This window comes from Mobula hypostoma, chromosome 13 (genome assembly GCF_963921235.1).
Source record: "Mobula hypostoma chromosome 13, sMobHyp1.1, whole genome shotgun sequence".
In the NCBI taxonomy this organism is placed as follows: Eukaryota; Metazoa; Chordata; class Chondrichthyes; order Myliobatiformes; family Myliobatidae; genus Mobula; species Mobula hypostoma.
Window position 1 is genome coordinate 54115271 of NC_086109.1, and position 14520 is coordinate 54129790.

The following is a 14520-nucleotide window of genomic DNA, read 5'->3' on the forward strand; positions in this document are numbered from 1 at the left end:
GCTGCATAGCTAAAACTTTATTCACCTACCTAAAGTGCATCTGCACATGGAGGATCTACAGTAATTGATCAGGACGCGTGGCAAAGGCTCCGAGGAGAGAGGAGAATGGGGTTGAGAGAGAAAATAAATCAGCTATGCTTAAATGGTGGAGTAGACTCAATGGCCTGAACTGTCCAACTCTATTCCTATGTTTTATGGTCCAACTACCTACAACCCAAAACCCTTTTGTTCCCGCTGTTCCACTGCAGTTCCTAGAATTTGTCTGCAATATCTGACTCTCACACTCAGAGGAAGAACTGTTCCATTGTAATCTCACATTTTGCTGTTGAACCTGCTACTACTTCCTCCGCTGTCATACAGAGCATCGATTGTCTTCTCCACTGCACTGGTGATCTCTACATTACCACCCACTTAGGTTTCAGAAACTCACCCCAACAGAAGTCACAACTGACCACCCAAAAGTTTGACATTCAGCATAAAATTGACTTTTACAGAGGTCATGCGAACAGAAATGGAAATAAACGGAGGTTAAACTCCCTTCTACAGCTGGTGAACGTGCAGATGATGCAGCTTCAGATCTGTGATCCAGACCAGTTCTTAAGAATGAAGCCGGGGGAAAGGGTCACCTGTATCCAATAAAATGCAGGTGTAACTCACAACCTTATCACTAACCTAACCAAAGACACTCTTACTAGCTCTTCTTTCAGTTAGTCCTGACGAAGGGTCTCGGCCTGAAACGTCGACTGTACCTCTTCCTAGAGATGCTGTCTGGCCTGCTGCATTCACCAGCGACTTTGATGTGTGTTGCAAAGACACTTACCCGTATTTCTCTGCCAACTCCTTTGCATCCTCTTCCCTTACAGCCCTCTGGTCTTCCAGGTCACATTTATTGCCACACAATACAATATCTGGGTTTTCACAATATGCATGCATCTGAAGCTGACCTAGAAATAAATGAAAGAATCTAACTATAGTCAATCATATTGCACTGAAAAGGGAAACATTATATCCATCAGATTACCCATTGGATTAGAGGACAGAAAACAAAAAAGGGAGTTCCAACATTAATCACCTCCCTAGGGTTAATGCTCTTGGGTCAAAAAAAAAGTCAGCTCCTTGAGGGGTGAGAAAAAAAGGAGAATTTGAATACCAGATACCACAATGGCTTCAAAGTATTTCTCTTCCTAAAATAAAAAGTAGTGAGGTGATTTAATTTAATCAGCAAGAGACATGCACCATTTGTCGAGGGCTAGTTTTGTCAGGTCTGTACACTTCACCAGCAGGCTTCCGTGGAAGAAAGGTAGACTGTAGGATCTGTGAGATCTTCACTCTCTGTGTCCAAGCTGTCGTGCAGGTGCTCCAGCCAGTGATTGATATTCCTCATCAGAAATATGGGCTTATCTACAGAGGGGTCTTATTCACAAGCAATCCTTCATAAAAGAGTTCTCTGATTTTAAACAATTCAAGACCTTGCACTAAAATGAATGCAATGTAAAACACCGGAAGCACTTGGACCAAGAGCTGTTCACGTGGTACAGTATGGGCTGTCTGACTTCCTTGGGACATGGGGCAACAACATGGAGAGTGCAAGCCTAGGCTTTCGGGGGTGTCCGCACAGCACACAATGCCGCAGCCAGTTCAAATCTTCTCAATGCGTTAGGTCCTCCTGCTTCTCATATGAAGTACAGTAAAAATAAAACACCAAAGTGACAGAAACATATCATTCCAGTTGGAGGCAAGTCTCATATTTCACTAGAGCACATTTCAATCATTCGTGGACAAATTTAAACTCCCCAAATGTCTCTGGCTTCCTTGTTTATTAAATTCCCACAAAATCTGCAAACCCAGAATGATTCTTGCTCCGTTGTACAGTAAGACAAAAACCTCAGTTGTGAAAACTAGTGGTTAGCGCTGGGAGTGTGAGGTTGGAATAACCACCTAACAATGTTGGGCGGGGGGGAGAGAAGGGGGATGGTTGGGAGCTACAGTCGGGCTGAGACTGACAAATTCTGCCACATCTTCAAAAGAAAATTATTAAAATATTGGCAAGGAGGGCTCCACATAATATTAAAATCTCGGAAGTTGTTTTTATGCTCATTCCCTCTGAAATCTCAATGTTCTTGTGGTCAGCAGTTTAGTTAAAGGTGGTTTACATTATTAATTCACCAGGGATTAAACAAATTCTGTCAGTCAGAATACTGCAGATAGAGGCTGGATAATATTGCCATGTAGGTAGTGTGAGCTACAGAAATAGACTCAGGAGGTTGAAGGTGGAGCCCAGGGAGAGTTGCTGCAACTCTGTTTACCAGGTGGAGGGGGCAGACACAAGACAGCAGTGAATGGCAGCGGAATTCAGAGGGATACAGGTCAGCTGACAAATTGAAAGATTATACACAGTACAGGTTGGGGAACTGTCTTCGCCTTTGGCAGGTTTATCCGAGAAACAAACTGGAAGGTGGACAAACACAGTCTGCACACACTTGAGGACTGACCCATAAACAGACCAACAAATATAGGAAACTACACGATCACTCCTTAGTAAAACAAAATGCCTGATATTTATATAAAACCAACAGTGAGTGTGGAATTAAGGCTAAAACACCAAAGTGAGCAAATATAAAGACATATCTTGTGTCTTTCCTACCCATCTCATGCAGATCGCCCTAACCCTGCATTCCTACAAATCTTAGTGGTTAGGCAGGTGAATACTCTTTTATCTCCGCTATTGCCGACCATCAGAACAAAAGCTGGAGAGATCAAACCTCTCTGATCTTGCAGAGAAACCCAGACATCAGTGCACCTGTGCAAATGCCAACCATGTCAAAGCACAAAGAGCGCGCGCGCGCGCACACACACACACACACACACACACACACACACTCTCTCTCTCTCTCTCTCTCTCTCAATGTTTTACGTAAGCAGAAGCAAACTTCCAAATGCAAGGGAACTGCCTCCCCAGGTGAACTTACTGATCCAGTTTCTGACGTTGAGGAAGCTTTGCTCATTTGTCAAGTCAAACAGCAACAGGAAACCCATGGCATCTCTGAAGAAAGCAGTCGTTAGGCTACGGAACCTGGAGGAGAAGCAGCATCCTTTGTAATAGATGTAAACAGAAACCTTTTGACACCTGTACTTGAGTCTGTGACAAATACCAAATCAGAGTCACTGAAATTAGATGTAAACAGAAACCTTTTGACACCTGTACTTGAGTCCATGCACAAATACCAAATCAGAGTAACTGAAATGCCATCAAACAACCAGTGCTCCTGCCTGGGGAAGCTGGAGCACACACAGACAGCAATTCCCAAGGGAGACCCTTCTTAAGCTCACTCACATTTTACCCACTATTCCCTAAATGAGCTTTCAGCCCCACACCCCTTTACCTTTTCACCTCCTGTTCAATGACAAAGGTCCCTCCATTAGAGGACAGGAGTCTCTTTCTAAACTCTAAGACAATGATTACAGCATTTAATGTGGGGGACCTTCTCCCACCTCAGGCCAAACCAGACTCCGGTCACAGCCTTCTGATTACTTCCATAGTTGGATCAGGGAAATTGCAATTTATATCGGAAATGCAAAAAATATCAAATTGAGAGTGGGAAGTGACTGGAAGAACGTGGCCAAGACTTGCCTTGTACTTCACCCGAATAATGCAAGTGAGAAGAATAGTCGAGCGTTCCTAAGCACCTTAAATCTAAACTAAACTGTGAAAGCATGGAGATACAAGAAACTGGAAGCAAGAAAGGTCAGCTCACTGGGGGGAAAATGCCAGGAACTGCACTCCTTTCTGAAAAGAAACAAGAGTGCTGATATTCATTAGATAGTTAACTGTACATCAGCAGCACCTCGAGGGCTAGTTTGTGAAATCCCAGTTCATTCCACTCCACCATCTATGTCCGACCTTCTGTGCGAATGGCCCAGCCAGTGACTGATGACCTCCACCAGCTATGTGGGTTTCTCTACAGTGGGATCCTAGTTACAAATAATCCTGGAGCAAAGAATAATCTACTGTAGGAACTCAGCAGGTTGAGCGGCTCTGTAGGAGGGAAGGAGAATTGTCAACATTTTGGGTTGAAACTTTGAATCAGGGTAATTGAAAGCATGATATGTGAATTGGCTAAGGTAGGTATGTTGTGATAGTGAACAAGCAGTGCTGGAAATGTAAAGAATTATTCTTGAGGGATGGAAGAAACTGACTTCCTACAGATGCCAAACACAATGCAGATACAGAGGCCATTGGAAAGGTCAAAACAAGCCAAAAGCTACCAGCACTCCAGGACCCAGCTCCCACCACAAATCTTCCCACATTCCCAATCCCAACTTCACCCACACTTTCAACTTCATCTCCTACTCTCCAGACCCCATCTGCACACTCAGTAATGAGTATTTGTTACATGCCAGAATCAGTCATCAAACTCAATCCCTGTAATGTCACAAAAACCACACAAGGAAGGCCTCAGCAGAAACACAAGATGTTGATCAGCACTCCCAGTAATACAATTGTGCAGGTCCATGGATAGGAAATCAATGTAGAACAAGTATTTACTGGAATTAATGTAGGAGCATATTATGGGAGGTTGATGGTCAGTGCAAACTCAGTGGACATAGGGTCCTATTGCTGTGAAATTGATATAATTTACACCAAACACATGAACTTTAAGGCACAAAAACCTCAAAAGTAAAAGTGCTCCAATTCTAGCAAAATCACGGACATCACACAATCAAAGGTAACTGCAAGAAAAAGAGGGAAGGCTGAGGACTGGAAAAAAGCTAGTACCCAGACTCGAAGGAATGTACAACATGGCAGAACATGACAGTAATACACTGAAAATGGAAAAAGATTAACAGAAAAAAACTACTGGGGTCCCTTAAAGGCTGAGACAGACATTACACTGAAATAAGGACATGGCTGAGAAATTACAAGAAATATTTGGTCCACCACAGAATTGATCCACCATAGAAAACTGGAAGTACTGGAGAAAACCATAGATCTAAAGAGACAGTGGAGCTGCAGAAATTAGTAGGAACAAAACAAAGTTGGGAGAAATTAACGGCAATAAAATACATTAAATCCCCAGAACTAATGACCCACGTCCCAAGGTTTAGAAAAAGTTTTTCATCCTCCAGACACATCCCAAACAGTTCTCAAAGGTTGGAAGGCAAAAATAGAAAGCAATTACTTGGAGAGGAAAAGCAAGGAACTGCAGACCAGTGAGATAACACAAATGCAGAAACAATACTGGCAAGTATTAGTCAGGATCACAGCATCAATGCAGAAACAATACCAATGTGTATCAGTTAGGAAGTGGTTACAGGACATTAGGAAAATAGTAAAAGATTGTAAAATTGAGTAGTCTGTTGTGACTGTAATTGAAGTCACCGGAGAGACATTGAAGCAGAGAAGTCCTTATTCATCACGACAAGCATGCATTCTTCTGGAGCCCCTCTCAGTAGAGTTTCACAAGACTAAAAGTACATCACGTTAATTAGGCAATTCAATACAATTCAACAGTTACAAGCACATCATTTAAAACATAGAATAGTACAGCACAGTACAGGCCCTTCAGCCCACAATGTACTGACCCTCAAACCCTGCCTCCCATATAACCCCCCACCTTAAATTCCTCCATATACCTGTCCAGTAGTCTCTTAAATTTCACTAGTGTATCTGCCTCCACCACTGACTCAGGCAGTGCATTCCACGCACCAACCACTCTCTGAGTAAAAAACCTTCCTCTAATATCCCCCCTTGAACTTCCCACCCCTTATCTTAAAGCCATGTCCTCTTGTATTGAGCAGCGGTGCCATGGGGAAGAGGCGCTCTATCTATTCCTCTTAATATCTTGTATACTTCTATCATGTCTCCTCTCATCCTCCTTCTCTCCAAAGAGTAAAGCCCTAGCTCCCCTAATCTCTGATCATAATGCATACTCTCTAAACCAGGCAGCATCCTGGTAAATTTCCTCTGTACCCTTTCCAATGCTTCCACATCCTTCCTATAGTGAGGTGACCAGAACTGGACACAGTTCTCCAAGTGTGGCCGAACCAGAGTTTTATAGAGCTGCATCATTACCTCGCGACTCTTAAACTCTATCCCTTGACTTATGAAAGCTAACACCCCATAAGCTTTCTTAACTACCCTATCTACCTGTGAGGCAACTTTCAAGGATCTGTGGTCATGTACCCCCCCGATCCCTCTGCTCCTCCACACTACCAAGTATCCTGCCATTTACTTTGTACTCTGCCTTGGAGATTGTCCTTCCAAAGTGTACCACCTCACACTTCTCCAGGTTGTACTCCATCTGCCACCTCTCAGCCCACTTCTGCATCCTATCAACGTCTCTCTGCAATCTTCGACAATCCTCTACACTATCTACAACACCACCAACCTTTGTGTCATCTGCAAACTTGCCAACCCACCCTTCTACCCCCCACATCCAGGTCGTTAATAAAAATCATGAAAGTAGAGGTCCCAGAACTGATCCTTGTAGGACACCACTAGTCACAACCCTCCAATCCGAATGTACTCTCTCCACCACGACCCTCTGCCTTCTGCAGACAAGCCAATTCTGAATCCACCTGGCCAAACTTCCCTGGATCCCACGCCTTCTGACTTTCTGAATACCGAACCTTGTCAAATGCCTTACTAAAATCCATGTAGATCACATCCACTACACTACCCTCATCTACATGCCTGGTCACCTCCTCAAAGAACTCTATCAGGCTTGTTAGACATGATCTGCCCTTCACAAAGCCATGCTGACTGTCCCTGATCAGACCATGATTCTCTAAATGCCCATAGATCCTATCTCTAAGAATCTTTTCCGGGACTTCCGGTAGCGCTCATGGGGTGAAGTCGCGTTCTTGACTCGCTCCATTACCTCTGAGTTTTTTTTCTATGATCAGCTATACTTTAATTAACCATTAAGGTTTCAACTCTTACAATATTTTGAATTAAATTGAACTCTCCGATAACTGGATGTATCTTAGATCTGCTATGTCTAAGAACGGGAAAAACGGCAAGGATGGTAAACCTCCGGTTAAACCGAAAGGCATGGATTTTCCTCCGACTGAATCACCGGTGACTTTGAAAGCTATATCGGAGTTAATTCAGAGGGAAATTTCAACCTCTGTTTTGGAGATGATTCGTACGGAAATTGCAGTCTCTGTTAAGGACCTGATTCATACGGAAATCTCAATTAATCTCCAGAAAATTGCCGATTCAACCGATAAGATGCAAACATCTATTGCGGAACATCAGTCGGCTATTTCTGATCTTCAAAAATCCATGCAACAAAGTGAGCTTAAGATGGGTAGAATCGAAGAAACAATTAATGTAATGAAGAAGAAACTTGACTTTCTGACTTTAAAAAACTCTGACTTAGAATCTAGAATGCGACGGCAGAATTTACGAATGATCAGGGTGCGTGAAGCTGTTGAATCTAACAACCCCATGAAGTATTTTTCTCAACTTTTAAAAGATGCATTCCCTACTGTATTTCCTGACCAACCACCGCTACTGGATCGTGTTCACAGAGTCCCATCATACTCGTCTAGGTCAGATAGACCTAGACATGTTATCTTATGTTTTTATTACTTTCAAGACAAGCAGAGACTATTTCGATTCGCTCGATCTAAAGATTTCATTGATTTTTCGGATCTTAAGTTCCGATTCGTGGAAGATTTCAGTAAACCAATCTGGGACCAACGGGTTCGCTACAGATCTGTGATGTCGGAATTCTATAAGATGGATTTAAGACCAGCGCTGCTGTACCCTGCACGTTTAAGGATTCGCATGTCAGATGGAGCCCTTCGTTTTTTTGATTCTCCATCGGATGCCCAGAGTTATCTGGATCAATTTTCATCTTCAACATCTTAATTGTTATGTTTTTAACTATCTCTGTTGATCGGAGGCTGTGAATTGGTTGGTTTTAACTTTTTCGTGCCCTATTTGGGCAGAAAAGTTTATTTTTTGATTTCTTAATATGGTTGCTAAACTTTCTTTTTAACTGCGTCATTTCTTTCTTTTCCCAGGGGATTCTGGGTGGTTACTTCCTTATTGTCATTTTACGTATTTCCTGTGTGGCCTTAAATTTTGTAGTTTTTTTTGAATTTTATTTTGTTTTGCTTTTTATAACTAGTTTATGTTAATAATCTTATTTTTTCTTGTTTTGTTTATTCATGGGTTTGGGGTTTATTGTGGTTTTTTTTTAATAGATATTTTCTGGCTTTTGTTCTGTTGTGTGTGTATTTTAATTGTGTTACCTTTTTTTTACTTTGTTACTGTTTTACAATTAGCTGATCTTTTTCATATTTATACCTTTTTTGTAGGGAGCGTATACCGGAAGTCATGGGGGTAGTTTTAGTGCTTGCTTCTTTCGGGCGGGTCTGCTTTAGATTTTGCCTTGAGGTCTTGGGGTGGGGGTGGTGGGAGGGGCTTCATGTTTTAGTTTTTTTCTCTTTGGGCTATATACATTATTGAAGTACTGGTTGCGTCCTTTTTCCCGGTATCTTTTGTATGTTCTGTTTCCTCTCCGGGTTCGTGGGTCAAGCCTATCGTCAATCCTCCTCGCTGTGGGTTGACTTTAGGATTTATGGAGTCTATTATTAATTTTGTCTCCTGGAATACTAACGGTCTTAATCATCCTATTAAAAGGAAAAAAGTTTTTAAAGTGTTCCGGAGACTTAAAGCACAAATTTTATTTTTACAAGAGACCCATGTACGGAGGGGGGACAGACTACGTTTTTTTAAATTCTGGAAGGGTCAACAATTTCATTCGAACTCCAATGCTAAGATTCGAGGCGTCTCTATTTTTATAGGTTCCTCAGTTACTTTTATACAACAGGATATTTTTTCTGATCCGAATGGTAGATTTTTATTGGTTAGTGGCTTACTATTTAATAAAAAAGTAGTTTTGGTTAATGTTTATGCTCCTAATATGGACTGTCCGGAATTTTATAAATCATTATTTAATCAGTTTCCGAATTTGAACGAGTTTTCATTGATCTGGGGCGGAGATCTTAATACCTGTTTGTCTCCAGCTTTGGACCGTTCGGCTCCTTTACGGACCTTACCTAATAAATCTGCAACTTTGATTAACTCTTTCCTTTCTGATTCTGGGTCGACGGACATTTGGCGTTTTCTGCATCCTCAGGAAAAAGATTTTTCTTTCTTTTCACATGTTCATCATTCCTATTCAAGAATTGATTTTTTTTTAATTGATTCTCGTCTTATTCCTTCAGTGATTAAATGTGATTATGATTCTATAACCATTTCGGATCATGCTCCACTTAAGCTTTCTATTAAAATTATGGCCAATATACAAAATAATAGACAATGGCGTTTTAATTCGCTGTTGCTTCAGGACTCGGACTTTGTTAACTTTATGAATGAACAGATTGATCTTTTTTTTACAATTAACTATACAGAGGATATTTCGGTTAACACTCTTTGGGACACTTTTAAAGCCTATATTCGTGGTCAGATTATCTCGTATTCTGCTGCTTTGAGGAAGAAGCAGAAGCAGGAGGAGATGGTAATTGTGGACAAGATTAAAGAAATTGATAAGAAATATGTTATGGCTCCTTCTGAGGAGTTATACAAACAAAGAACTGAACTTCAAATGGAACACAGTTTACTACTCTTGTCCTCGATTGTAAACCAATTAAAGAAAACAAGAAGTGAATTTTATGTTCACAGTGATAAAATTGGCAAGCTGCTGGCTAATCAATTGAAGTCTAATTATGTTAAATCTCAAATCAATCAGATTTATAATCAAAATGATTGATTGATACTGGATCATGTGGGGATTAATCAAACCTTTTGTGATTTTTATTCTTCTTTATATCAATCAGAGTCTCCTCGAGATTCTAAATATATGAATGATTTTTTAGATAAGTTAGACTTCCCTCAGATTTCACAGGATATATCTTCTATATTAGATACTTCCATTACTATGGATGAGATTAAGAATGTTATTCTTTCTATGAATTTGGGGAAAGCTCCTGGCCCGGATGGGTTTACCGTTGAATTTTATAAATGTTTTGCTTCTTTATTGATCCCTTGGCTCTGTAGGGTTTTTGAGGCTTCTCTGAAACTTGGTAAACTTCCTGAATCTTTTAATAGAGCGTCAATTTCTTTAATACTAAAGAAGGATAAAGACCCTGCTCAATGTGCATCTTATAGACCAATATCTCTATTAAATGTTGATTCTAAAGTTTTTTCTAAGTTATTGGCAAATAGACTAGAAAAAGTACTTCCTTTTATTATTTCGGAAGACCAAACGGGTTTTTATTAAAGGTCGTTACTCTTTTTATAATATTCGTACATTGTTAAATATCGTTTATACTCCTTCACAAAATGTTCCTGAGTGTGTTATTTCTTTAGACGCCGAGAAAGCTTTTGATAGAGTAGAATGGCCTTATTTATTTAAGGTGCTTGAAATGTTTAATTTTAGCTTGAAATTTATATCCTGGATTAAACTGTTATATCATTCCCCTGTAGCCTCGGTCCGTACTAACTCTTTAAACTCACCTTTTTTTCCTCTTTTTCGAGGTACTCGACAAGGCTGTCCTCTTAGTCCCCTATTATTTGATTATTGCATTAGAACCTCTTGCAATTGCCATTCGAGAATCTTCAAATATTACTGGGATAACTCAGGGATTAAAGTCCCATAAATTATCACTCTATGCTGATGATTTACTTTTATATATTTCTAATCCTGAGAAATCCATTCCTGCTGTTTTAGAGTTATTAGCACAATTTGTTTTTTTTTCAGGTTATAAATTAAATCTTAGTAAGAGTGAACTCTTTCCGATTAATAAACATCTTCCCTTATATTATAAATTTCCATTTAAATTGATTGATAACTATTTTTCTTATCTTGGGATTAAAATTACTTGTAAATATAAAGATTTATTTAAGAGTAACTTTTTACCATTAATAGACCATATTACTCAACTTTCATCTAAATGGTTTCCTTTATATTTAACTTTGATTGGTCGTATTAATGCAGTTAAGATGTTTTTTTTGCCAAAATTTTTATATGTGTTTCAGGCATTACCAATTTTTGTTCCAAAATCTTTCTTTGATAAAGTTGACTCTAAAATTTCTTCATTTATTTGGCAGAATAAAAATCCGAGACTGGGTAAAATACATTTACAGAAAGCTAAGAGAGATGGAGGTTTAGCATTACCTAACTTTAGATTCTATTATTGGGCAATTAATATTCGACATATGAAATTTTGGTTACTTGACCAGGATATACTATCTATTCCTAAATGGGTAGCATTGGAACTACAATCTGTTCAGGGCTATACACTTGGCTCTATTTTAGGTTCCTCTCTCCCTTTTGATTCGAAACGCCTTAAGCAGGTGTCTAACCCGATAGTTAAATATGCTTTGCGTATTTGGTTTCAATTCAGAAAATTTTTTGATCTTATTCAATTCGGGTTAGCGATTCCTATTTTAGGTAACATATTTTTTCCTCCCTCTTTTACGGATCGCGCTTTTCAAACTTGGAAGACTAAGGGTATTTTACGGTTTTTGGATTTATTTTTAGATGGCTCCCTTATGTCTTTTGAACAATTATCTAATAAATATAACTTATCAAGAATATATTTTTTTAGATATTTACAAGTTAGAAATTTCCTAAGTACTATACTTTCTTCCTTTCCAATGCTTCCTCCTACATATATTTTAGATTCGATAATTAACCTTAATCCATGTCAGAAAGGTGCATCAGCTATGATTTATAATATTATTATGAAACTTAGGAAAGCTCCATTTGATAAGATTAGGGTAGATTGGGAACAGGAATTGGGGCTTACCATTTCTGTGGATGATTGGGGGCAGATTTTACAATTAGTTAATACTTCCTCTATTTGTGCTAAACATTCCCTAATTCAATTTAAAGTTGTTCATAGAGCACATATGTCCAAAGATAAGTTAGCGCGTTTTTTCTTGCATATTAATCCTTTTTGTGATAGATGTTCGGGGCAGATAGCCTCTTTAACTCATATGTTTTGGTCGTGCCCTACTTTGGAAACTTTTTGGAGAGACATTTTTAATATTATTTCTAAGGTATTGAATATAGATATCTCTCCTCACCCTATTACTGCTATCTTTGGACTACCTAAAATTTCTAGTAATCTTTCCCCTTCAGCCCGTAGAATGATTGCATTTCTTACTTTAATGGCGAAAAGATGTATTTTACAACATTGGAAAGAGCTTAATGCTCCAACTACCTTTTTTTGGTTCTCTCAGACGATATTATGTTTGAATCTGGAGAAAATTAGAAGTAACCTTTATGATTCTTCATTTAAATTTGAACAGACTTGGGGATCTTTTATTCGATATTTTCATTTAATGTAATATATACCCTTCTTGTTTTTTTTTCACTGTTTTTAATGGAGGTCGGGATTGAGGACGTGATTTTAAGTTTAACTCTGTTTGGTTTCAAGTTAGCCCATTGCTTTGCTTTGCTTTTAGTTAGTTGCACGGTGGGGTTTTTTTGGGGGTTTTTTTTCTTTTTTTCTATTGATATATATATAAAATTTAGTATACTATTATGTTATCTTGGTTTCTTATGTTTAAATTACATTGTTTGTAGTATTCATTTTTGGTATTGATACCTTCTGTAATTTTATTATATTTTAACATTGTATTAATGTTTATATGGCTTACCTTTTTGTATACTTATTCAATAAAAAGATTTAAAAAAAGAAAAGAAAAAAGAATCTTTTCCAACAGCTTTCCCACCACAGACGTAAGGCTCACTGGTCTATAATTACCCAGACTATCCCTACTACCTTTTTTGAACAAGGGTACAACATTTGCCTCCCTCCAGTCCTCTGGTACCATTCCTGTGGACAACGAGGACATAAAGATCCTAGCCAGAGGTTCAACAATCTCTCCTCTCGCCTCGTGGAGCAGCTTGGGAAATATTCCGTCAGGCCCCGGGGACTTATCCGTTCTAATGTATTTTAACAACTCCAACACCTCCTCTCCCTTAATATCAACATGCTCCAGAACATCAACCTCACTCATATTGTCCTCACCATCATCAAGTTCCCTCTCATTGGTGAATACTGAAGAGAAGTATTCATTGAGGACCTCGCTCACTTCCACAGCCTCCAGGCACATATTCCCACCTTTATCTCTAATCAGTCCCACCTTCACTTCTGTCATCCTTTTTTTCTTCACATAACTGAAGAATGCCTTGGGGTTTTCCTTTACCCTACTCACCAAGGCCTTCTCATGCCACCTTCTTGCTCTTCTCAGCCCCTCCTTAAGCTCTTTTTTTGCTACCCTATATTCCTCAATAGACCCATCTGATCCTTGCTTCCTAAACCTCATGTATGTTGCCTTCTTCCACCTGACTAGATTTTCCACTTCACTTGTCACCCATGGTTCCTTCTCCCTACCATTCTTTACCTTCCTTACCGGGACAAATTTATCCCTAACATCCTGCAAGAGATCTGTAAACATCGACCACATGTCCATAGTACATTTCCCTGCAAAAAATTCATCCCAATTCACACACGCAAGTTCTAGCCTTATAGCCTCATAATTTGCCCTTCCCCAATTAAAAATTTTCTTGTCCTCTCCAATTCTATTCAATATTTTGGGTGAACAGTGTATCCTTTGAATTATAGTGATAAATGCCTTTGAATGTTCAAACACCTTTGCTGGGACAAAGTAATTTACACAAATAGACTAAAAGCTTCTGGGGACAGGGATCCCAGTCACCTAAAATTAATGTTGTTAGGGCTGGCTCTCTGAGTATACATACTGTATCTCCCAACTATTGATAGATCAGCTATTTGATGTGCCAGGTGATAATATCAGTCTGGTCTGCAAGCTTTCTTGAACTAGTTTACAATGTTGTAAATAACTTAGCCATGATGCCTGGTTTGACGCTGGCCAAATTAGCCTAACCACATTGCCTTATGCATCACCTCTTGAACAGCCAACCCTGAGAAGTGGGCAACGTGTGCTCTACAGACAGCATTGTTTATTTCCAAATGTATGCTTTTAACTTCATCACCATCTGCAATTTACAACTTACATTAAGAATTGAAGACTGGCACTTGCTTGAATTAATATCTGCTATATTCACATAACTTCAGAATATTCCCTAACAAGTCAATACAAACTTATGAAAGAGAAACTATGTTTAAAGAATCTCGTGGAATTTCTTGAGGTAATGGCCAAACTGTTAGAGAAGAGAGAATCAGTGAATGTAGAGTGTTTGAACTTTGAGACGCCTCAAGTTGAGTTACAGAAAATTAGGCCATGTTACTTTGGGGCTTAGCATAGCGGCAGCAATCAGTAAGACCAAAGGGTCATTCTCAGGTTTGGAGGATGTGAATTGTGGAGGCACAGGGATCAGTGCTATGGTTTCAGTAGTTCCCACTCTACATCAATGACTTGGATGTGAAATACATCTGGGGTTGCTTATAGGACAAAGGGGGCTGGCAGAGTGAATTGTGAATGAGGTGCAGGTAGAATACAGACAC

The 14520-nt window shown here is 39.3% G+C and overlaps 1 protein-coding gene across 7 annotated transcripts in view; it reads right to left on the minus strand.

The window, feature by feature from the left end:
* The window catches only part of rab27a (RAB27A, member RAS oncogene family), a 201105-nt gene that overhangs the window by 12916 nt on the left and 173669 nt on the right, over positions 1-14520 (minus strand). For all 7 annotated transcript variants that reach the window (XM_063066502.1, XM_063066508.1, XM_063066506.1 and 4 more), the window contains 2 exons: positions 2970-3073; positions 821-944 (listed from right to left, as the gene is read on the minus strand). In XM_063066502.1, coding sequence (XP_062922572.1) covers positions 821-944; positions 2970-3073 — 228 coding nt within the window. The remainder of the gene's footprint in view (positions 1-820; positions 945-2969; positions 3074-14520) is intronic.